Source organism: Pantherophis guttatus, chromosome 1, assembly GCF_059756535.1.
Source record: "Pantherophis guttatus breed Tessera chromosome 1, ASM5975653v1, whole genome shotgun sequence".
NCBI classification, from domain to species: Eukaryota; Metazoa; Chordata; class Lepidosauria; order Squamata; family Colubridae; genus Pantherophis; species Pantherophis guttatus.
Genome location: NC_142063.1, coordinates 113,723,834 through 113,748,289, shown reverse-complemented (window position 1 = coordinate 113,748,289; position 24,456 = coordinate 113,723,834). Strand labels below are relative to the sequence as shown.

The 24,456-nt window shown below is 43.2% G+C and overlaps 1 protein-coding gene across 3 annotated transcripts; it reads right to left on the bottom strand.

Moving 5' to 3' along the window:
* Positions 1–7,958: 7,958 nt before the first annotated feature.
* On the bottom strand, positions 7,959–23,624 carry LOC117667070 (membrane-spanning 4-domains subfamily A member 8-like). Of its 3 annotated transcripts, none has more exons than XM_034420244.3 (7): positions 23,312–23,624; positions 22,159–22,348; positions 20,473–20,595; positions 20,232–20,288; positions 18,092–18,208; positions 11,002–11,115; positions 7,959–8,827 (listed from the first exon to the last, which is right to left on the bottom strand). In XM_034420244.3, exons 2-7 carry the CDS (start codon positions 22,303–22,305, stop codon positions 8,825–8,827), a joined length of 561 nt encoding a protein of 186 aa, XP_034276135.2. In that variant the 5' UTR covers positions 22,306–22,348; positions 23,312–23,624; the 3' UTR covers positions 7,959–8,824. The 3 variants fall into 3 exon arrangements, with proteins under 3 accessions (XP_034276135.2, XP_087737633.1, XP_087737634.1); XM_087881507.1 differs by having other exon boundaries at positions 8,128–8,827; positions 23,261–23,332; XM_087881508.1 differs by lacking the exon at positions 23,312–23,624 and having other exon boundaries at positions 8,128–8,827; positions 22,159–22,405.
* Between the last annotated feature and the right edge of the window lie 832 nt (positions 23,625–24,456).

The following is a 24,456-nucleotide window of genomic DNA, read 5'->3' as shown; positions in this document are numbered from 1 at the left end:
AAGAAAAGGGAAGAGGAAACCCAAAATATTTTGGACCAAATAAAAATATGAGTTAAAGAATTCACTAGGGAACATAAATCTGTCCACAAATTAAGATTTTATAATAACAGTTATCCATGTTAACCATAAGAGAACTGGAAATTAAATTGAATTATACAAAACAAAGACATTTTCAATTTGTGAATAAACCAAGGAAATGGTTAATAAGCTGCAAAGAGAAAGAAAAATTTGAAATACAAGAGGGAGATAATGTATTGATGGACAATGTGGCTATATAAAAATTATCAATATTTAATTTATAGAAAGGACATATTGCATTGGAGGAAACAACTGAGTATCAGAAATACTAATACAGAGTAAAGAAATCAAAGAGAAAAATAAAGGCAAAAGTGCAGAAAAAAATATAAAAAGTGAAGACAAAAGCTTCCTATTTTTTGTGCAGCAAATATAAACATAATTACAAAATTATCTCTTACTCTATGATTACCAAAAAGGTCACTTTTTCTACTATGTATTTTTCTTCTAATTATCAAAAAGTCTAGTCACAAGTTCATTTTATGAGCCCCGATGGCACAGTGGTTAAAGTTCAGTATCGCAGACAAACTCTACCAAGAGTCTGGAGTTTGATCTTGGTGGGGCTCAAAGTTGACTCAGCCTTCCATCCTTCTGCAGTCAGTAGAATGAGAACCCAGATTGTTGGGGGCAATATGCAAATAATGCTTCAACATTGTAAACCACCCAAAGAATACTGTAAAGCAAGGGTCCTTAAACTACAGCCCAAGGACTGGATACAGCCCGCCGACCCAATGTATTCGGCCCACACAGTGGTGGGATTTAGCCCCGCCCCGTCCCTCACCTCCCAGCCACTCCTTGCATGGCTGGCTTTTCCCACCGCTAAGTGGGGAGAGAGGCAAGCACTCAAGAGATGATGGAATCAGAGTCCTCCCTGGGTCTTCCCTGAAGTTGCCCTGGCTGCATGGGAGTGAAGCACCCCTATACTTGCCTTTGTAGCATTCCACCTTCATCGTGGTACATTTGCTGTTGCCACCTCCATGGCCTGCCCACTGCTCTCGCAGCACTGTGCACAACACAGTGAAGGTTAGCACATTTCACAGTGGGGGAGATGGGTTCTCCTCTTTCTCCTGGAGCCCATTACGATGTGGAGCCACAATGCAACTGTGCCCCACTCGCCCCTGGCAACAGCAGCATTGGCATCAATTCATTCTTGCCTCCTGGATGTCAGTCGCTTTTCCTGCAGAGCCTGCAGGCCACCTGTGTTGTGATGCCCTGCCTCCCCACTGGCCAGCAGGTCTTTGGCTTGCCCAGCCACTGGCCAGCCTAGCCCGGAATTGGTGCGTCCCTCAGTCACAGGCTGGATGTGGGGCCCGAGGCGGAGGGGAAGGTGAGTGGATGGCCCTCGGGAGAGCGCCATGCTTGGGCACTGTGTGCTCTCAGGCCTCCTGCCCATCTCTGCTTCTGTGAGGAAGAAAGAAGAGATAACAAGGGCTTTGAAACCAAAATATTTTTTTTCCCTCTGAGAATCAAGGATGTTCCCACCAGTGTGAGAAGGCAGGACGTGGGTCCAGATAAACTTTGAGTTGTAACCTGATTGGGCCATGTGATGGTCTTCATGGGCAGGAGGAGGGAAAATGTATTTTTAACTAGAGGGAAACCCAAGGAGCTTTAGAGTCAGGTTTCCCCAGATATGCCAATATGACAGAGGAGAAGTCCTCTGATACCGGCAGGACCGTGGCTATCGTGGGAACAACCAAAGACAGCTCCGGGAGTATTTGCTTCCCCTTGGTCACTGTAGTGGCTGAAGCAGTGGCGCCAGAGGTTGAGCTCCGGCAGGGCACCTGACCCAACGGACAAGTGTCCTGGCCACTAGTTCAGGAGGATCCTCTCCAGTGGAGTGTTGTGGCCCATACGCGGCCAGTGCAGCTAAAGACTTTCCGGAAGCTCTCTCCCAAGCAGGTCCACTGGGCACAATACTTCAAGTGATTCAACTTCAAGCTAAATACATCCCGGGGGGAAAGAACCTGATCACAGATGTCTTGTCAAGAAAGCCACAGTTTAACAGCCGCTGGCAGGAGGTCATTCACGCCATCATGACCTCTCTCTTGGCTTCCCTCATGATTCCCAGTGGCTCAAGTCACCACCAGGGGCCAAGCTGGATGCTGGGATGACCCCAGGGGGGACTAAATGATGACGGCACTGAGGTCGGCGCTCCCTGCTGATCCATGGTTTAGCGACAACAGGGGCGCCCTGACCCTAAAGGATGGACTAGCCTGGAAAGGGTCCAAGCTATACGTCCATGCCATTCTGAGGCTTCAAGTCCTACAGCACAGCCACAACTCCAGGCTAGCTGGCCAGTTTGGATTTCTAAAATCCCTGCGTCTAGCTAGGAGACAGTTCTGGTGGCCAAAGATGAAGGCAGATGTGGAGGACTATGTCAAAAGCTGCACCACCATGAAGAAGACATTGGGGAAGCCCCTGGGTTCCTCCAGCAAGTGGCAGACCCACGCCAGTCCTGGGAGGAAATTGCCATTGACTTTATAATCTAACTCCCAGATAGCAGAGGAAACACAGTCATTTGGACGATGATTGACCTATGCTCGAAGCAAGCCCACTTCACCTGCCTTCTCAGGATTACCCTCAGCTAGAAAGTTAGCTAAGATGTTTATAAAGCAAATGTACAGGCTACACAGCATGTCCCATAGATCATCTCCGACTGAGGAGTCCAATTCACCGCAAAGTTCTGGAGACAGTTCTTGAGGTCTACTCTATAGGGTCTGCCCAGGGGCTTAGCTCAGCTTTTCATCTGTGTACAAATGGGGTGGCTAAACAAGCAAACACCATGGTAGAGCAGTACTTAATGTGGACTACCAGCAATCCAGTTGGGCGGACTTGCTGTCCTTCGCAGAGGTGGCCTACAACAACACGGTGCATAGTAGCACTGGACTGACCCCTTTCCAGGTCACCAGCAGTATGGAGTTTGTCCCCATGGCTGACCTGCGCCGAGAGTCGATCTCATCTATGTCCCTGGCTGAATGGATGGAATCGCTAAAACAGGGATGGGAAAATACAAAGTGAGCTCTGATAGAAGTGGCAAAGTCGTACAAAAATCAAGCTGACAAGCACCGCTCCCCTTCCGAGTTGGAGACAGTTTATACCTGTCAACAAAGTATCTCAAGCTAAGATTGCTGTGCAAAAACCTTGGACCTAAATTCTTAGGGTCATTCCCAATAGTGAAAGTAATTAACCCATTAAGGGTTCATCTTAGACTCCCATGCCTGCTAGGGAAAGTGCACCAGCAGCTTGTTGAAGCAGTTGGTTCCCAGCTGGGACTGAGGGATAGGGCAGCCCCAAAGCCTGTTGTGGTGCAGGGAGAGACTAATTATGAGGTTAAAAAAATACTGGACTCCAGATTGCACTTGGGTGGTTGCAATACCTGGTCCATTGGAAACAGTACTCTTTGTCCAAGGCTACCTGGGTTAAGAGCTGGGATGTAAAAGCTGACAGATTAGTAAAACAGTTCAACGAGAAGCCAAAGGGACCTCCTGGCGGGGGGAAGAGATGGTTGAGAGGACTGTTACTAATCCCCTTTCAATTTGGCTAGACAATGTCGACTGGTGACCCCTAGGGGGAGAGCCTTCTCTGTGGGATGCCCTACCCTCTGGAATACATTACCTCTGGAGCTCCGGATAATCCCCGACCTCCGAACCTTCCGCTGGGTCTTGAAGACCTGGCTTTTCCAACGGGCGGCCTGGGTTGACTTTAAACTGATTTTGTAGCTTTTTAAATTCTTAAACCTTAAATCTGAATTTGTATTCCCACATTTAACTTTGTTTATTGGATATTCTGCTTTAATTTGCCTTTTAACTTTTGTATGTACTGTTTCTTATTGTTGTGAGCTGCCCTGAGTCCTTCGGGAGAAGGGCGGCATATAAATCAAATAAATCAAATAAATAAATCAAACAAACAAACAAACAAATAAATAAATAAATAAATAAATAAATAAATTCTCTCATTGCAGGATGTCCTCTTCAGTTAAGGGAGAGCATCCTGTCAGCCCTGGAGCCATTTTCCTTGGCATTTTCAGGGCTGCCACAGTGGACACTGGGCGAGCTGTGAGAATGGGAGGGGGGAAGTAGAGATAGCAAGGGCTTTGTAACCAAAATAAAATTCTTTCCTCTGAGAACCAAGGATGATCCCACCAGGTTTGAGGAGGCGGGACGTGAGTCGGATAAATTTTGGGTTGTGACCTGATTGGGCCATGTGATGGTCTGCATGGGCAGGAGGAAAAATGTATTTTTAACTAGGGGGAAACTCAAGGAGCTTTAGAGTTGGGTTTCCCCAGATGTGCCAATATGACATACCTAATAAATCTGTACTTTGAGGAATATGCCTGCCTCTGAGTTTTGATTCTGTTGGGGGGTGTTACTTGGAACCCTGACACTTAGCTTCAGTGCCTATTTAGTAGCTCCAGCGGCTACAACACAAACGTTCATTCTCATATTTGACATTCCTAGCTGCAATGGAGAGCAAAGCTATGGTTGACCCCAGCCGCTTCTCTCCGCCACAGTGCTTTCCGGATGCGGCTTACAGCTCTGAGCCTAAAGTGGCGAAAGGCAAGGACTGCCTTGACTCTTCAAGTTTCAAGTGACAAGAGATGTGTTATTTTTGGGGAGATCGCAGGATTGGCTCGCCTCCCTGGTGGCCAGCTGGTCTTCGGTGCACAGCTCATTGGCCTCCAGGCATCAGATTTCTCCCACCCAGCACCAGTTGAGGGGTTCCTTCCCTCCCCCAGGGAAGAGAGAGAGAGAGATGGAGAGAAAGAAAAACAGAGAGGGAGAGAGGGAAGGAGGCCCATCTCTAGGTGTGTGGCTAGCAGAGGAGGTGGCGAGCACGTGCAGGCACAGGACAGATCAGTTGATTATTTGTCCAAGCAGCAGGCAGAGACAAAGGGGGGTGGGGGTGGCATGCAATCTAGACCATCGGTCCCTACACGCCTGCTGCCTCTTGTGCGCACACCGAGGGTGGGATGCCTAGCCAGGCTGATCACCCTGAAATTGTGTTTCCCTGAAAATAAGCCCTAATGCTTTTTTTGGGGGGGGGGTAAATATTTTTTATTTATTTTTTCAAATTTAAACATAAAAACATAACTTTCAAGAGTAAAAATCTCGATCCGGTCATAGATGGTTACCACGTTTACATTCCTTTCACAAGCTCAATTCACAATTTCCATTACATCTTTTATAAGTAAACAAAAAAAGAAAAAAAAGAAGATAAAAAAGAAATTCAAAACTTAAGAAAAAAAACAATTTTACCTCAAATTTCACATTTTCATCTATATAAATTCATTATATCTATCCAAAATTAGTTTCAAATTCACTTTCATTCATTTTTACATCTGCATAACAATTCTAAACATATCTTTATTCTTCTTTACCTTATATCTTATACAAGTCATATCAAAATAATTTTTACAATATTCTAACCTCTTATTAAGTGTTTACCTTACAATTTTATCACCATTTATTCTTAGTTTCAATTCAATACCACTCCATTTTTATTGTATTTTATAAAACAACATTTTATCTAATTTTAATCCTTTGACCCTTATCCTCAAATTAGTTTACCTTAGGTTTTTTTTTTCCTCCCAGTTTACATATTACACAGATTTCTCTCAAAGGCATATTTTATTTAATCCATTTTCTAATATATTTTCCACTATATCTCCCTCTAATATTTAACTATCTTCCAGCTTATTCTATTTGATTAATTCTCACCTTGATCCCCTCCAAAACACCAACTATTTAGTTGATTTTAGAATAGTTCCTCAATCTCCTCCAACTCTCCTCCTATTTGTTTGACTGTTTCCAGCATTTTGTGAGCTGATTTCCAGCAGTCTCCTCCTTAACTCCCTCCATTGTTTGGCTGATTACCAGCATAGTCTCCGCCAACTCTCCTCCTATTTGTTTGGCTGTTTCCAGCATTTTGAATTAATTTCCAACGTATTTCCACTGAGTCTCAAACTCTTATCTAGTTGGTATCCATCCCACACATTTTAACTGTAATATAATTATCTGTTTTATATCATTTTTCCATCCTGCTCTTTCAATTTAAATCTCAGTATATGTCATAATAGTCATCATTTCCAATTTGTATTACCTTAATTCAATTACTAGCATCTGTGTATCTTGTATTTTGTTCAATCAATCCTTATTCATCAGTTTAACATTTGTTTGCAAGTTAAAATTAAAACATATTACATCAAACAGTACATTTTTTATTATTTTTATCCCCTTGATATCATCCACTATTTTAATAGCCACCTCTTATTTTCTATTTTTATTATTTCACAACCCTTCCTGTTTTTATCCAAAAATCATATATACCTAGGCTTTTAAACTTTATCATATATACATAGGCTCTTAAACTTTACATTTCAGTTAGTCACATTTAAATTTATCCACTTTAATTCTTCCTTTTCTTCCTTTTCCTCTCTGTCCAAAGTGCTCTATTTCAAGGTTCATCAGTTCAAAGTAAAAAATTTCTGTATGTCCCTTTAAGACTTTTAAAATGTCTGATCCTAGTGTAATGCATCAGCTTCCTGTCTTTGTTAACTACGCCACACCTAGTTTTGTCAGTCTCCATTGTTAAAATCCAAAATGTTCTTTCTTTCTTCTTTCTTCTTTCTTAAAATCATCTGGGACAGAGTAGGAATCTCCAAAATCCTTATATCCAATATTAATTTCAAGTAATCCAAGGTAAAAAGCCAATTAACATGTTTCTTTTCCACCCAGAAAGGGAATTCTCTTTAATCCACTTCTCTGTTTAAATCACTGCAGACTCCATGGCTATTTCTCTATCTTCATTAGCTTCATTTTCTTTTAGAGGCATTAATTCTCAGGAATATCTATTTCTCCTCTCCACTCCAGTTAAAGGCACAGTCAAATTTCAGAAATTTATTAATACCAAATCATCCAGTTTAAGTTTACTGCAACAAAATTCAATTTGGGTCTTTTACCCATTTTTTTTTCCTTTTCAATCTTTAAGCCCCGCAGTCCAACAGCTGCTTTTAATTTTGGGGTCTTATTTTCCAATAATTCTAAATAGGTACGTTATTGCCTGGGTTGGTGTCACTCACCCGGCTTCTTGATTTTTGCTCTTTCTTCATCTTCTTCCTCCAGCACAATCCTTGTTCCCAGTTGCCGCAGTTTCAGGGCAGCCACAATGGCTGCCGTCCCGCTGCTGCTGGCGTGAAGGAGAAGCCTCCGGCCCCGAGGAACCTGCCTGTTCCTCTCGGCCGCCCAAGGCGTTCCTTCTTGTTCCCCTGTCCCTACAAGACAGGGGAGGTCCGCAGACCTATCGACGGCAGCTTAGCAGAGGGGATTTGGCAGGGCTCAGCGGAGCTCGCCATTTCCCCGTCTGTGTCCCAGCGACGCCAACCAGAAGTTCCTTACTGCTTATTTTGGAACAGCCAAGAAAAGAAGACCGGATCTTATTTTCAGGGAAACACAGTAGGTAATAGGAAAGATGAGCAGGATAATAGTAATAGAGCTCTACTAGGTAGTTTGACAGTGTTGTGGGAATTAGTTGTTTAGCAGAGTGATGGCATGGGAGGAAAAACTACCTGTCACCACTCCAAACTACATTCGTTCCAGTGCTGACATAAGGAGGAGAAGAGGGGGCAGCTGGCAAGAAGACGCTTGACTTTTCGCCTACTTATTTTCCCTGAAGATAATATCCCCTAGGAGATGGGATGGGAGGGGGGACATTCCTGGGACCTGAAGTAGTAGATATGGGGAGAGTGATTTGGAAGATGACCAATGAGACACAGAGAATTGGGGAACGGAAAGGGAAGGTTTGGGGTCAGGAAGTCAGTGTTGGCTACAATGGAGTCGGGGAACAGATTGTCAGGCTTAGTAAATGAAAGATTTCATCAAAGACTATTTGTTTGGAAATGCAATTTATTTGAGACGACACCGAAACCTGACACTACCTTTGTGTCTAGTTGTTTTGGTGTGCAATGCCCTATAGCGTCATCTTGAGGGAAGAAGTTGAAAGAGTTTATGTCCAGCATGTGAGAAGTCTGTACATATTTACACAGTCCTCTTTCTAGCTCATGCAGGTAGTATTTATTTATTTATTTATTTTATTTATTTATTTCGAATTTATATACCACCCTTCTCCCGGAGGAATCAGGGCGGTGTACAGCCACAAATAAGAAACATAAAATACAAACATTAAAAACAATTAAAAGAATATATATCTATTTGGCCCCATAATTTAAAAAGTGACAAACCAATTAAAAAACATTTTAAAAAAATTTTTTTAAGCCAGCCCGTCTTGCTGGAAAAAGAAAGTTTTAAGGGCACGGCGGAAGGCACCGAGGTCTTGGATTCTCCTTATCTCTGGGGGCAGCTGATTCCAGAGGGTAGGTATAAAGAAGAGAGTAATAAACAGCCTCCATCATCCACTGCAGGGAGTGTACTTCCTCATGAATATGCCAATGAATTCTTGTTTCTAGTGTTATAACTATTAAGTAAAACCGAACAATTTTTAAATTTGCCACCATTTAATTTGGTGTTTAAAGGCTGTAATTGAAAAATAAACAAGCAAGCTGGAGAAAATAAAGTAAATGCATTGCTGTTCCTGAAACCTCTGTTGCAACTCTTCTCACATTTCCTTCCTGGTGCTCTTGTTTTACTGAGATTTGGTAAACACGTTATCATAAATTGGTGGGTGGAGGAGGTGGATTTGGTTCAGCTGTAACTTCTCCATCTCCGATGACTTGGTAAGGCACAAAAACCATGGTTTACTGTAACAGAAAAGAATACTCAATACAAAAAATACTCAGAGACGCATCTGTTATTCTGGGGATATCAAACTCTATTTCATTGAGTGCCGCATCAGGGTAGTAGTTGACCTCGGGGAGCCAGGATGGGCATGGCCAGCTCGACGTCACTAGTGTTGGGGCGCCTGTAGCGGCCTGAGCACTCTGGCAGCGAAAACGGGCTCCCGAACTCCATTTACAGCTGTGACGACATCCTGCAACCCTCTGCCAGCAAAAATGGAGCACTGGCGGTCATCCGTGGGCCGGTCCTTTGCTGTTTCCAGGGCAGCCCCATGGGCCAAATCTAAGCTACCTGCAGGCCAAATCTGGCCCCTGGGCCTTGAGTTTGACACCCCTGCTCTAGGTAGGGGGAATAGATTCTCCAGTTGTGTGTATTTTAACTGTGATATTGGCAGTCTCACCAACAGGCTGAAATCCTTGTAGCTCAAAGTCCTGATAGAGAATTCTTTAAAACTATAAATTAATAGGCAAATGATGGGCATTTAAGTAACTTTTCCTGATCGAATCTGCCAGCTTTATGCCCACATTCTGCTCAGGATCTCCCACCTACCAATCAACAGGTCTGATAGGAAGACAACCCCACCACCCCAGTGAGTGTTCTCTGTATGGAATAGATGCCCTTCTAAAATAAAGCTAGCACCAAGAAGAAGATGCATTTCCCTCTAGGGGAGGTTATTATTTTGGTTTCTGAAATTGCTTCAATTGGCAGTGCTATGAACTGATACAGGTACCAATAAAGAAAAATATTCAGGAGTGAAATAAGAGGACCTTGATTCTCTCTGAGCTTGGTTGTTTCTTTGCAGATGTTTTACTACCCAAATAATAAACTTGCACTGATGATGTTACCTAGTTTGAGTAATGAAACATCTGTGAGAAAAGAACCAAGGTAGAGAGCACCATGGACCCCAAGACAGGCATCTCTGTATGCTGGTGTAGCTGCCTACAATATTTTTAGAGTTTTTCTGTTTTGTCAGGTCCAATCATATTTACCCCTTTCAGTCTTTGTTCTGTCCCATTTTCACCCTCTCAAATTAATCGAAAGTCGTGATGGTGAACCTGTGGCAAGCGTGCCAGAGGTGGCGCACAGAGCCCTGGTGAGCATGTGCACCAGCCAGCTAGTCTTTGCGAGTGCTGGAGCACTGGAAACCCAAAGACCAGTTGGTCGGTGCACATGCATGCGTCAGCCACCTGGTCTTTGGGTTTCCGACACGCACATGAGTGCTGGCCAGCGGGTCTTCGTGCGTGCCGGAGCCAGCTGGTCTTCGGGTCTCTGGAACTGTGGTGTACACGCGTGCCTGCATGCACACACAAGCACATTCTGGTTTGGGCACTCAGCGCAGAAAAGGTTTGCCATCCCTGATCTAAAGCATTTCTGAAAGGTTGAGAGTATGTTTCTCATTGGTACAAAAGGAAGCTAATTGTCATTTCTGCCGAACAAGGGACGGGCATGGCTTTCCCACCCATCACCAAACTTGCCAATTCAGAATGTAGGTACGTGGTTGGTAATTCAATTGTTTCCAACTGATTTTTTTTCAAAGGCCTTTATAATAGTGCTGTTAGAATCTCTTTATTATCACATCTATATTTGGAGACCTTAGGTAGCATATGGTAATCATGTATTCAGCTGTTTGAGAATTAAAAATAATGTTATTTTTTAAAAATGAAAAAGACTTTTTTAAAAATAGTAGCATTGAGAGAAAATGTGATCAAGTGACAGATACTTTAAATTAATGTAGTCATACTACTAAAATAACTATATTTAGAACTGAGCCCTCTAAAATTGAGACATCAAATCCTGCAGCACTGAATTATAAAGAGACCACACAAACTGTGTTGTATTCATGACATTCACTCTCTAGCAAAACAGAAGCTGGGAAAAATTCACGTATCTAATTTTTCATATGCAGAAGCAAATAAATCACAAGATGTTAGATCACAATTCAAACCTTTCTAAGTTATAAAGGTTACTGGGTAAGCCGAGTAACCAATGTCACCTATTGTTCAGGGTAATAGCAAAGAAAGCAGCAAAAAGTCAGGTTAGGTGAAGTGCAAATATAAAGAACAAAAATGGACAATCTTCTTTACATTCTTTAACAATGAGAACTGCTAAAGCTATTATCAAAGTATCAAATATTTACCTGGGCATCACTATGGCAAGTTGCCTGGCAGCCGAAATGAGCCAATGAAACAGCGATGCAAAATTCCAGCATGCTGAAGAAGAACAGCACAACAGAGAGGCCACAACCGAAACCCTGTAGAGTAAGAAGACAAGTGGAAATATAGTTGTAACCTAAGAAATTAATGTAATGGTATCTACACTGCTCAAAAAACATAAAGGGAACACAAGCAGAAGACATCCGAGATCTGAATGAATGAAATAGCCTTATTAAATACTTTGTTCGTTACATACAGTAGTTTTGTGTTCCCTTTAGTTGTTTGAGCAGTGTATAAACTACTGTATGTAAAGAACAAAGTATTTAATAAGGCTATTTCATTCATTCAGATCTCGGATGTCTTCTGCTTGTGTTCCCTTTATTTTTTTGAGCAGTATATTTTATTTTATTTTATGAGTTACAGTCACACCATTAAAAGGGACTCTCAGCTGCTTCCTTGTGAAACACTGGGAGGAACAACTGTATTGGGAAAAACAAAGACACTGTACAGGTAATCCTCGACTTAGAACCACAATTGGGACCATATTTTCCACTGCTAAACAAAGTGATTGTTAAGTGAGTCGTTGCGTAATTTTACCTTTTCTGCCACTATTGTTAAGCAAAATGGTGCAGTTAAGAGAATCATATGGTTGTTAAGTGAATCCACCTTCCCCACCCTCCACTGCCTTTGCTGATCAGAAGCTGGCTGGGAAAGTCGCAAAGGGGATGCTGCAACTGTCCTAAATAAATTGCTCATGTGACTGTGGGGATGCTGCAAAGGTCGTAAAAGCAAGGAGTGGTCATAGCTTTGAGTGCCATTGAAACTCTGAATGGTCACTAAATGAATCATTGTTCATTCAGTTGAAGACTGCCTGTACAGCCTGTGTGATATGAGAAAACTGCATCAGGGAACATTATTAGCATCTCTTATGTTTTGCAGCGTTCTAAGGGGAAATTCCAGATATCACTGAGAATCAAGTGGGGATCAGCCTTATTTCAGACCCATACATAAAGTTAAATCATTGCACAGTAGCAGGTATTTCACCTGAGCTTTGTTTCTTCTTTATGCACCACAAAATACTATTCATGTCAGTGGTGGGTGTCAAATTTTTTACTTCTGGTTCTATGGGTGTGGCTTGGTTGGTGTGGCATGGCTTGGTGGGCATTGCTTGTTGGGCGTGGCAGGGGAAGGATACTGTAAAATCTCCATTCCCACCTCAATCCAGGGGAAGGTTACTGCAAAATCCCCATTTCCTCCCGATCAGCTGGGACTTGGGAGGAGGCAGAGAATAGTTGGGGGCGGGATCAATCAGAATTTTTACTACCAGTTCTCCGAACTACTCAAAATTTCCGCTACCGGTTCTCCAGAACTTGTCAGAACCTGCTGAAACCCACCTCTGATTCATGTAGGATGAAGCAGAGAAGAACAATCCAATTCTCAGTCTAAATCAGGGGTGTCAAACTTAAAGCCTGCGGGCCGGATCCAGCCCATGGGATGCTTAGATCTGGCCCGTGGGACTGCCCTGGAAACAACAAAGGACTAGCCCACAATGCCTTTGCCAGTAAAATGGAGCTCACACGAGCTGTCTGAGGGCCTCCCAAGCTCCCGTTTTCACTGACAGAGGATTGCAGGAGGCCATAGCAGCCAAAAATGGAGCTCCGGAGCCCATTTTCACTGGCAGAGCGCTCAGGCTACCAGAGGTGCCCCCAATATGAGTGACGTCGAGTTGGCCATCCCCACCCTGCTCCCTGAGGTCAAACACAACTCTGATGCGGCCCTCAATGAAATGAAACAAAACCGGCTAAAGGATATTGATCATGCTAGACGGTGGACATAGTGTTAGCAGGAGAAGGTCAGATTGGAGTCCTTGGAGGAATGTGGAAGTTGGAGGCTCTAGGTCAGACAATGGCAAGGACATCCCATAGTACTGTCAAAAGTTACCTCCCAGATGTGTAGGCCATAGTAATATGTACGTTACTTTATCATTCTTATTCTTATGTTCTAAGCATATTTAACCCATAATCTTTTTTTAAAAAAATAATTTTTATTAAACAGTTTTTTAAAAAATAAACAAACAAAACAAACAAACAAACAAAAACTTTAGAAATCTTTCCTAATTTTAGGTTCTTTGGCATTCTGCTGGCCATGTACCCAGTGATCATTCTAGCTTTGCATGTCAGTGAAATATGCTTTCTTTTGCTTACCTCCAATTCCTTCCTTATTTAAAGGAACATGTACCCCATAACAAGGTGTTCAGGTTATGATGACCCAAACACATTAGAACATTTTGGGTGTATGTTCTCCTGAATTACCCCAAAAGTCACAAGGGACAGAACCCACAGCAGTGAAAGCAAACTAATTCATTCTGCACCTGCACATTTTCCTTATTTGGAAAATATACCATCTCCATTCCTGTTTCCCTGGACCACTTATAATCATTCAAATAAAATCTGATTTGCACCTGTTGCTTTGGAAGAGCCTTGTTTCCAAACTGGTGTGCATAATTTACCCTTCAGTCAACACCATAAATAATGAAGGCATCAAATCCCTAGTCCCTATTGCCAGTCCCTTTCCTGCCCATTATTGCACCTGTTCTGATTTACTCTTGAATGCTGTTGCCCTGGCTTCTAAAAACCCCACCTGTTACAGACTGGTTTTCTCCTCTGACTTTGCTGCCATCCATTTTCAGCATATCATCAGTCAATAAGGAAAACAACCATCATTCAGGGTACTACAACAGAATTGGGGTGTCTGCTGTACCGTACCTTCCTTCTACCCTCAGTTTGTGCATCTCTCAAGTTAAATTTAAGGTAAAATAGATACATATGAAAAGACAATGGGTACTGATAGCAGGAGCACTACTAATGTTCTGAAAAGAGGAAAACAGCTCATTAGATGTATCCTGCAAGACAGAAGATCTGAAGCAGACTAGCTGAAGTCATCTTCTCTGCCAGGGATGGGCAGAGAGATTAAACCGTACTACAAATAGATTTATTGTACTTATTTATCAAATGCAGATACCGCCCACCTCACTGTCAAAGTAAAAGATGTAATTTGCTTGCCCTCCATTTCCCAATAAGAAATTTGGGGGGGGGGTCTGTTTTCCTGTTGCCTGAAAAGAAGTAATGGAGAAGAATATCTAGAGAGATTCACAGTCATCCAGGTCATGGTTGTCCCAAAGGTGCTTTTTCAAGAGGAAGCTGGACTTTCTTGTTTTTCTGTGGAGACGTTTCACTTCTCATCTAAGAAGCTTCTTCACCTCTGACTGGATGGTGTGGAATGGAAAAATTTATATTCCTTGCAGACAGCTGGTCACTTCCATCCTTTTAGAGAGTTGTTGAGGCCACCATCTAGTTGGAGTTAAAGAGGCTTCTTGGATGTGAAACGAAGTGTCTCCACAGGAAAACAAGAAAGTGCAGTTGCCTCTTGAGAACCACCTTTGGGATGATGGAGGAGAGAGGGGGAATGGATAGGAAACCTCAGGAAACAAAGTGCTGAAGGGAGAAGGAGAAAGAGAAATGGTTAAGACTGGCGAGTCCAAAAAGGAAAAGCGACAGGCCTCCCCACTGTCCTAACATATCTGCTCTTGGTCACCTGACTTTCTCTCCAAGATAATGGGGGAAGGGAAATCTACTTTGGCTGTGGTTGGAAAGGGTCAGAATAAGAGGAGAGGAAAAGACTAGTTTTATACTAGTACAGCTAATGATTAGATTCAGCCAGTCTAACATATATTGTTTCCCCTTCTCAAGAAGGATGCAGCAAGATCTATTTTCTTTACCCAACTTCTTTCCAATCATCTGTCAGGCTGGAAAGGAGAAAAGCCTTGGATGTGATACTATTATGATTTAACACTCATAAGAAAGCAAAGGACAGGACTTTACAAAATGCTAAAAATTCAAGCCATTGATTCCAGGTATCGGTGTGGTTCTAAACTGTCCACACTTCAGAACTTACCTAAATTTCTATTTTTTAAAACTGGGTGGAAAATGCACAGAAGGGATGAGGAGGTGGGGGTGGCAGGAAAACCTGGTATTGATTTCAACATGTGCAGCTGTATTCTATGCTATATAGCCGTGATGGCGAACCTATGGCACGCGTGCCACAGGTGGCACGCGGAGCCATATTAGTGGGCACGCCAGCTCAGCTCTGGGGCGCATGCGCGGGCCGGCCAGCTGATTTTCGGGCCTTCTGGGCCCACCAGAAGTAGGGAAACAGGCTGTTTCCTGCCTCTGGAGGGCCTGGGGGGGGGAGGGCCCGTTTTTTTTTCTTACCTGGCTCCAGATCCTCTCTGTGTATCTGGGAACAGCGAAAACAGCCTTTCCCACTTCCTTGGAGGCCCTATGGAGGCTCAAAGGGCTCATTTCCCCACTCCCGGTGGGACAGGAAGTGATGTTTTTCCTGTCCCCAGCCTCCAGAGACTCCTAGAGAGGCTCCTAGAGACTCCTAGAGAGGCTCCTAGAGACTCCTAGAGTGGTTCTGGAGGCTGGGGACAGCAAAAAAATGTCACTTCCTGTCCCACTGGGAGTTGGGAAATGGGCTTTTTCAGCCTCCGTAGGGCCTCCAAGGGAGTGGGAAAGGCTGTTTTCGCCATTCCCAGATACACAGAGAGGATCTGGAACCAGGTAAGAAAGAAAAACGGGCCTACCAGGCCATCATGTGCCAGGAGCGGGGGGGAGGGGGAGGGGGTTGCACACACATGCGCGTGGGCACGTGCACGCACAACCCTCCCCCGCCCCCCCCTCTTCTGGCACACGATGGCAAAAAGGTTAGCCATCACTGCTATATAGAATTCTCAAGCATTCCTTTGTGTTGTGTGAGCACCCAAGCCCTACTGTAAAACAACCAAATGTTTACAGGGACATAGTCAAACGATATGTCTAAAACACATTTACCATTTAAAAAATAATCTATCCCCCTACCCACCCAAAAAACCCAAAACAAAACAAAAATTGGAGAAGAAAGAAGAAATCTACAAACTCCTACACACTTTTTACCTCGATGACCAGAGGATTGCTTGCCCTTATTTAACAAATATATATACATACATATACATATACATATACATATACATATACATATACATATACATATACATATACATATACATATACATATACATATACATATACATATACATATACATACACATACATACATACATACATACATATAAATGTAGGTCTGGTTATTCGGGTTTTCTCCCGTGTAAAATTGGAGGTGTCTTGGCAACGTTTCGACGAAGTCTCATTCGTCATCTGGTGGTGGTCTCGGCTTCATGCTTCTAGGAGCAATGTGTGTGATCACAGCTGTTTCTTCCTTTTAACTGCCAGTGGGGGTGTGAACTGATTGGGTGGGAGCTTGGCTGTGTTCTGATTGGGTGGAGGTGTGTTCTGATTGGTTGGGGGTTTGGCTGTGTTCTGATTGGATGGGGGTTTGGCTGTGTTCTGATTGGATGGGGGTTGGCTGTGCTCTGATTGGCTGGGTGTGTGTTCTGTTTAGGTGGGTGTTTAGGTGGGGGCTTTAGGTGGGGGCACAAACCGCTATCTGCATGCACTCTCACACCACCACCCAGCACAGATCAACTCCGCAGCCAAGACACTCATCTCCAGAACAAAACGCTTAGCTGACGAACAACACCTAAAAACCGAACTACACACTCTCACTAACATACTAACATCCAATGGATTCCAAAGAAATAAGATCACCAACCTAATCCAAAAAGAAACCCCCACTAAAATCCAAGACAGAGAACAAGAAAACGGCAAAGCCCTCCTCCCATACATAAAAGGCACCACAGACAGAATCAGCAAGATCCTCCATAAACACAACATCAAGACAGCATTCTGCACAAACCGAAAAATATCCACCATCCTAAGAAACCCCAAAGACAAAATTGAGTTAGAAAATCACGGAGTATATGAAATCCCTTGCACCGCCTGCCCCACCACATACATTCGACAAACCAACAGAAGAATAAGTGCACGCATTGAAGAACACAAGAACTCAGTTAGAAAAGAGGAACCAACTTCTTCCCTGGTCCAACACCTCAAAGCCACAGGACATGATATTGACTTTAAAAAGACCAGAACTATCACCAAAACTGAACACTTTAACAACAGAATAATCAGAGAAGCCATTGAGATAGAAAAATGTCCACACAGCATGAATAAACGAGATGATACCTCCCGCCTGCCAGCCATTTGGAAACCCACCCTTATTGTCAAACGAGTCCCTAACACAAAGAATGACACCAGACCCACACTCACGAGAGCCACATAGGATGTAACCACCACACATCCACGCAGAAAACAGACTCAAACCCACACTGATGATCAGGCACGACCACGGACCAGAAGCCAGACCACAGCTGCATCATTAGCCACTTTAAACCCCTCCAATCCATACATGGAGCAGACTGACACCCAACATGAAGAGATGGCAGGGCCACGGACACGAAGCCAAACAACAGCAACACAGCTCACCAGCTCAAATCCCCCTGCTACTCAGACTAACCCGAGCACAACCAAGCCCCCACCTAAACAGAACACACACCCAGCCAATCAGAGCACAGCCAAACCCCATCCAATCAGAACACAGCCAAACCCCCAACCAATCAAAACACACCTCCACCCAATCAGAACACAGCCAAGCTCCGACCCAATCAGTTCACACCACCACTAGCAGTTAAAAGGAAGAAACAGCTGCGATCACACACATTGCTTCTAGAAGCACAAAGCCGAGAACACCAGCCTGAAGATGACGAATGAGACTTCGTTGAAACGTTGCCAAGACACCTCCAATTTTACGCGGGAGAAAACCCGAATAACCAAAGACCTACATACAAACAGCCACGAAAACCTCAGAAAACACACACACACGCGCGCACACACACACACACACATATATATATATATATAAAGTCAAATGAAATAGAACACATGCCTTTGGGACTGAGACTTATTCAAAGAAAGATTTCACCCAAAAGCCAAAGGGTCTGGGATATCTTGGCTGCATACATCTCCTTCTAGATTCTACACATGAAGCCAAAATTTAAGAAGAGGTTGGTTTACTTACGATCATAATTCTAGGGTCAAATGCCGAAACGTTGACGACCACCTCACTTATATAGAGGATGATACCAATTAATGCCAATACAGCACTTGTGATGTTCATTCCTACACTGCATTTCACCTGAAACATCAAAACACCAGAAGGAGAGAAATTACAATTACAGTGTTAGCATAAGTCTTATTAAATACAAAGCACTAAAATAATTAGCCCCAACTATGGTAAAAACAGTGACAAAGAAATTCTATGTGGGTGCTTAATGACACATAACCAGTCAGTAGTGAAACCAGACAACATCCACTTAGATCATAGGAATCAAACAGCAGCAATAACAGAGTTTTCCACAGTGGAAAGGCAACTGCCACAATTCATTTGAGGGCTTTTCTAACGCTATCAAATTCCTTCTTTCTGTTTCTGGATGTCAGCCTCTACTGAAAGCCAGGTGGTTAACAGTGACAGGAAAACTGGTAAGGATTATTCACTCTTAACATTTTGGTTAAAGAAATCACACACTGTTTATTCTAGGACACAATGCACTCTAAGCATTAAATGTTAATGTTAAATGCTCTTTTAGCTATTACAGAGAGGCTACTAGAGAGATGAGAATGGAGAAACCCTTGGAGCCAGCAGTAAGAATACTGAAAAGTTAAACATTGGTCTGTCTTTAGTCCTCCCCTGTCAGGAATATAGTATTTTTCTATCAAGATGATCATTTTTCTTCTCTGGAATCCACACTGTGTCCCTTTACAAGACACAAACATTTCTATGTTGCCATGAAAACACTTTAATGTAACTTGTAATGCTCTCTACATGGGGCTCCCCTTGAAGAGCACTCGGAGGCTCCAACTGGTCCAGAATGCGGCCACGCGGGTGGTTATGGGCGCAACTCGTGCCCGCGTGACACCTCTCCTGCGCGAACTGCACTGGCTCCCAGTGGTCTTCCGGGTGCGATTCAATGTGTTGGTTACCACCTTCAAAGCGCTCCATGGCATAGGACCCGGGTATCTTCGAGACCGTCTTCTGCCACCAATAGCCTCCCACCGACCAGTCCTTTCCCACAGAGAGGGTCTCCTCAGGGTGCCGTCAGTCAAGTTATGTCGGCTGGCAACACCCAGGGGGAGGGCCTTCTCTGTGGGAGCCCCAGCCCTGTGGAATGAACTGCCCCCGGAAATACGTAAGATCTCCGACCTCCGGGTGTTTCGCTGCGCACTGAAGACCCTGTTGTTCCGCCAGGCAGGGCTATCAACATAATTTTAAATTGGGGTATTTTAAATTTTTGGGGTTTTAAATCGGCCAAATCTATTTAATTATTTTAATTTTTAATCATTGTTGTGTCCTGTGTTTTTAAATTGTCTGTACACCACCCTGAGTCCTTCGGGAGAAGGGCGGTATAGAAATAAAATTATTATTATTATTATTATTATTATTATTATTATTATTATTATTATTATTATTATTATTATTTAAATCAAGGAGAAATAGGGGAGAGAAAGCAAGTTCTGTGCAGGAGGGCTACCAACCACTCTCTCTTCCCTTTGATTCCCAGTAGGATTCTCACACTTGTTCCATACTTTTACTCCTAACCTGCTGGGCTTCTTTCTAATGTTGCTTTCATGTCGGAATACTTCTGAAACTGGACCCGCTGTTGAGGAGGAGGAGAAGGAATAAAGTTGGAGGTCTGGTTCAAGATTAGAGCATACAAGAAGACACCCCTTTGCTCAGGACTAGCACCATTATTAGTAGAAACTAAGGAAGCTCTGGTAGAACAAGCACCCACATCATGGTCATTGACTCTCTCAGCTTCTCTCATTTTTGTCATGAAACTGATAGGACCTGCAGTATTGCAGGTTGCACATCAGGAAGGGAACTTGGCAAGAAGCCCATTGCAAAATGGAGACCAGGGGAGGCTCAAATTCTGGATGGTTCAACATTCTCTATTGTTGATATAGAACTTTCAATAGAAGCAGGACTTGGAAGAAAAGGTTGATCAAAGAAGAAAGTGGGTGTGGGTTTTGAGTTTCTTTTTCTTTCCCAAATGTTGATTTAAGACTGAGCAGTATCTGAAGAGAATTGACACAATAAAAAGTCCTGAGTGCTTACAAAGAAGCTGCATAAAAGAAATTCAAATTCTACGCAGGTTTCTCACCAAACCACGATTTGGACGGTTCGCAGCTGCTACACAAAGTGATCCAGAAGAAATAAACTATGGAAAACGAAAAAGAAAAACAAACGATTGTAGTCCACTGGAAATAAAAGGGGAAAATTATCAGAAAAATCTGGCACTCAGGAGAAGGCAGATAGGCTCCAATGCAAACAGGACTTTTATAGGTATTCTTTAGCCATTACTACCATGGTGCATGACTCAACAAAAATGTGCACATACTTACCAATATCCCACCCAAAAAGGGGTAACCTCCAAATCCAGAGATGGAAAAATAGTAGGAAGGAAAGAGACTAAGCAGGATAGCCCCAAAGCCAATATGGATCAGCCCAATCAATATTTGGACAGCCTACGAAAGGAAAACACAAAATGAGACAACTTCCTTCACTGAATCTGAGAAAGACAAACATGCTAATTTGTTACCAACCAGGAAACGCATCACTTTCTATCCAGCTTTGAAAGGCCCTTCAAAGGTGCTGGGGCTTTTAAAGTTTGCAGTACAGTTGTTGACCCAAAGCAGGGGTGAAATGCTCCGGGTTCAGACCAGATCGGCAATCCATTAGCGATGGCGGTGGGTAGTTCGGAGAACAGGTAGCAAAAATCCCTGCTCCCCCACTACCCATGCCCACCCAATCACTCGGTTCCCACTTGCCCACTTGCTGCTTCTTTTGGGCTCTCTCACTTTTCCTGCCTTGCTTCAGTTGCTGCAATCCATTGCATCAGCTAGCAACTTAATCTGCCTGCTTGAAATCAATCCAATCTGTGAGCAACTCAATCTGCCTGCCTTGTGCCTTCAATTTGGTAAGTAACTGGTTTTTTATTTTTTTGGGGAGGGAGCTTTAAAAAAATAGTTAATTGGGGATTTTTTAGGAGTTTTATTTTTTTAAAGACATTTTAGACATTTAAAGTTAAGGAAGTTTTAAATTTAGCTGCTTTTATCTAAAAATATAAATAAAATAAAATAATAAAATAAAATATTTGTGCAGCTTTCTGAGATTTGGTGTGTTTCTGTAGTGTTTCACTCTAACTACACAAACACACAAAATCTCACAAAGCTGAATGTGGCATTTTGTGTGGAAAAAGTGTGAAAGTTGTTTTTTGAGCTTTTTGTGACTGTGTGAGGTTCCCGCTTGTTGCAGGGGCCATTTTGAGTCAAGTGCAGCTACTTTTACATTGTGTGTGTGTCAGTTGTGTTGTGTTGTGTGTGTGTAAAGTGTGAAAGTTGGTTTTTGGTACCTCTTATTGTTTTGTGTACTTTGTTTATTATTTTTATTATTTATTATTATTGGCCATGCCCACCCACTCACCTGACCACCAAGCCACATCCACCAATTAAGCCCCATCCACAGAACTGGTAGGGAAAATTTTTAGATTTCACCCCTGACCCAAGGCCTGGTTTCCTATGGTTAAAAACTCACATGGGAGAAGAGACAGTTTGAGATACCGTTGTCACTATGTACCAGACATTTACTCCAAATTATGATCTAGATTCTAGAGTGATCTACAGTGACACCACTCTTGTCAGGAAGAAGGACTGCAAGAATATCACGATGGGCCTTGGAGAGAGGAATGTCATTTCTCTCACTACAGACTCCTCGGCAGGAAGTTAATCATGGTCATAAGCACAAAGAGACTTCAACCGACTTGGGCTGCAGCCAATCTATGACCAGGTTCTTCTGGAGAAATGCCCAACAGTTGCACTTCCCAGAGGGAAAGGAGAAAAACAAACTTCATATCGGAGTCAGAATTTTTGTAGAAACACAAAAGAAACTACCAGGAATAAAAGAGGTTTCTAGAGTATATTCCAGAACCAGACAATAGCCAAAGTAACTTCCGTAACTTCAACATGGAGCTCACAGGTCTTTACATAGCCAATAAAATCTTAATGGACTTCAAAGCAACGCATGCATACCCCAAGCACTTTGGGCTCAGCATTGAAGAATCTCTCCAAAGGACCCTTTACTTGGACTTGTTGAGAAGCACCACTGGGCAATCCAGGGGCCATTTGGATTATGTTTGCTTCATTAGAGGGGGCGACAACTGTGGTTCCACTGGCCATTCTTGCTGGAAGTGTTGCCAAAGCTAAATTACCTGCAAATAAACTAGTGAGGAAAAGTTAATGTCTTAACATCAAGGAGGCAGATTCTGAAACTGAAGATTGCCAGAAGGGTTCAGGAATATCAGGGAGAAAAGATTAATCAGAACATGGAGAGCATGCTTATATTATTTTTTTCAATGCAAAAAGTGTCTTTCTCATCTTAGCACCACCTCAGATCCACCCAGCTAAATGGCATTTTTCATTTGGGCAAAGTTTTATTGTACTTGCCCTCCTGTCCTGTTATTGGCAGAAGGATCTAAAGGCATCAGGCATAGATGATCATGCTGATTGCCACCTTCCAGCAAGTTCATACCGATTAGGACAGAACAAGTTACTGTGAAGGACACAAGAACAGGGACCTGTATCCCACCTTTACTTCATTGATTTGGTGAGGTTTCTTCTCAGAACACAACTGGACCACCAGCCTGAGTTTTCTGACAAAACCCCGGAAAACCCCAGAAAGAAGCAATTCAGTAAAATCCCAACTGCCATCGACATCTAATAAGGCTCCGGATTTCTAAAACTCTGACCAAAGGGCCCGAATTAATCCCACCAGTTAGGATTTATTCAGATGTTAAAGGGAAGCTACTTCCTTCTTGAGCTGTATTAATGGAAAGTCAACGTTAAGCGAAAACTGACCCATCCACCCTCCTCTTTAAACGGTGAACTTCAAATACTGAATCATTGTAAGTTTACACGGCGCCTTTGCGCGTATTGGGCACTTCTATCCCGGCAAGATTCATTGCAAACTCTTCCCTGTCCGCTAATTCTCCCCTGAGATCCTCCCATCTAGAAGACCTGCGGAGGCTGCGTGGCTGAGAAGACCGCGGGTGGATGGCTGCAGGGGAGAACACGGGATGGGCCACATATTAATTCCATATTATTAATTTTTTTAAAGTAATCAGAAACTACTCACGACAACCGCTCAAGACGAAGTATACGGAAGCCCCAGGAAAAACAGAAGTACCTTAACAGGAACAAGTGGCTTAAGCAAGGACTCCAGGAAAAAAAAAAATTCTTGCCCCTTTAATTGTTGCGAGAAATAACAGTTTCTTGCAACAGGCCAGGAACTTTCTGCTTGTTCAGAGATGAGAGGGAAACTGTCCAAGTTTATAAAGTCCTGTTATTTCAAGGCTAAAAAGAATCACTGAAATCAACCTCATCCCTCGGCGTCTCTTTCGCTTCCCTCTTTCTCCCAAAGTACGCAAGTCCCGCGCTTGGAGGGGCTCATTTTCAACCCCTCGGAGGCTTCCACAATCTTTGCAGGAATCGCCAGAAATAAAAAGCAGGGCACGCGCATTGCGATCACAGCCTCCCCATGTCCCCCCCCCCACCCCGCCCCACAGCTCTTTAAGTAGCCCTCGTCCAGCGGAGGATTCTTTTTCCCTCCGCCGGCGTTTTCTGTAGCTTTCGGGTTGCTCTTTTTAGCGCTCGAACAGGCAAAGCCACAACGGTGTGAATGGGAGGCTGGAGGGACTCGATCCCAGCCTCCGATTGCGCTCCCTGCGAACCTCTCCCTGGAAACCTCAGAGGCCGCTGAAACATCTGGACCGATGCCAATAAATAGATGCCAAAGGGAAATATTCTCCGTGTATTGGCAAAGTTAGGATGGGTAAATCTATTATGTTTCCTTTTGCACTGATTTAAACTGAACATTTGCTTTTTGGCTGACTCTTGAAAGATACACTTCCTCTCTATTGGAGAGACACCCCCCCCCACTTCTTTCGGGGTGCATGTTACACGGGAGCCCCTTCTGGAGTCCTGATCCTCCTATTGGTATTTTGTATTGGGCTGTTCTATGAACGTCTATGGGGTGTGTGAAGAACAGGTCGCTTCAATGCTATAATAGTGTTTTAGAAGGGGAGACGTCTGTCCCCCTCCCCCTCTAGATGAGCTATGCTATTCCCAGATGTCATCTAAAAAGCAGCTTGCCGTTATCTCTTTTAGATGCCAAGATAATTTCCCTATATTATGATTGGCTTTACAGTCTTTAATTGATGGACAATGTGGCTATATAAAAATTATCAATATTTAATTTATATAAAGGCCATATTATTGCATTGGAGGAAACAACTGAATATCAGAAATACTAATACAGAGTAAAGAAATCAA

Coding starts and splice junctions, on each gene's coding strand:
- LOC117667070 (XM_034420244.3), bottom strand. CDS start 22,305: ATGGCCAGTGGAACCACAGTTGTCGCCCCCTCTAATGAAGCAAACATA. Junction 20,596..22,158: donor CTGAGCCCAAAGTGCTTGGG/GTATGCATGCGT, acceptor TTCCTTTCGTAG/GCTGTCCAAATATTGATTGG. Junction 20,289..20,472: donor CCTTTTTGGGTGGGATATTG/GTAAGTATGTGC, acceptor CGTTTTCCATAG/TTTATTTCTTCTGGATCACT.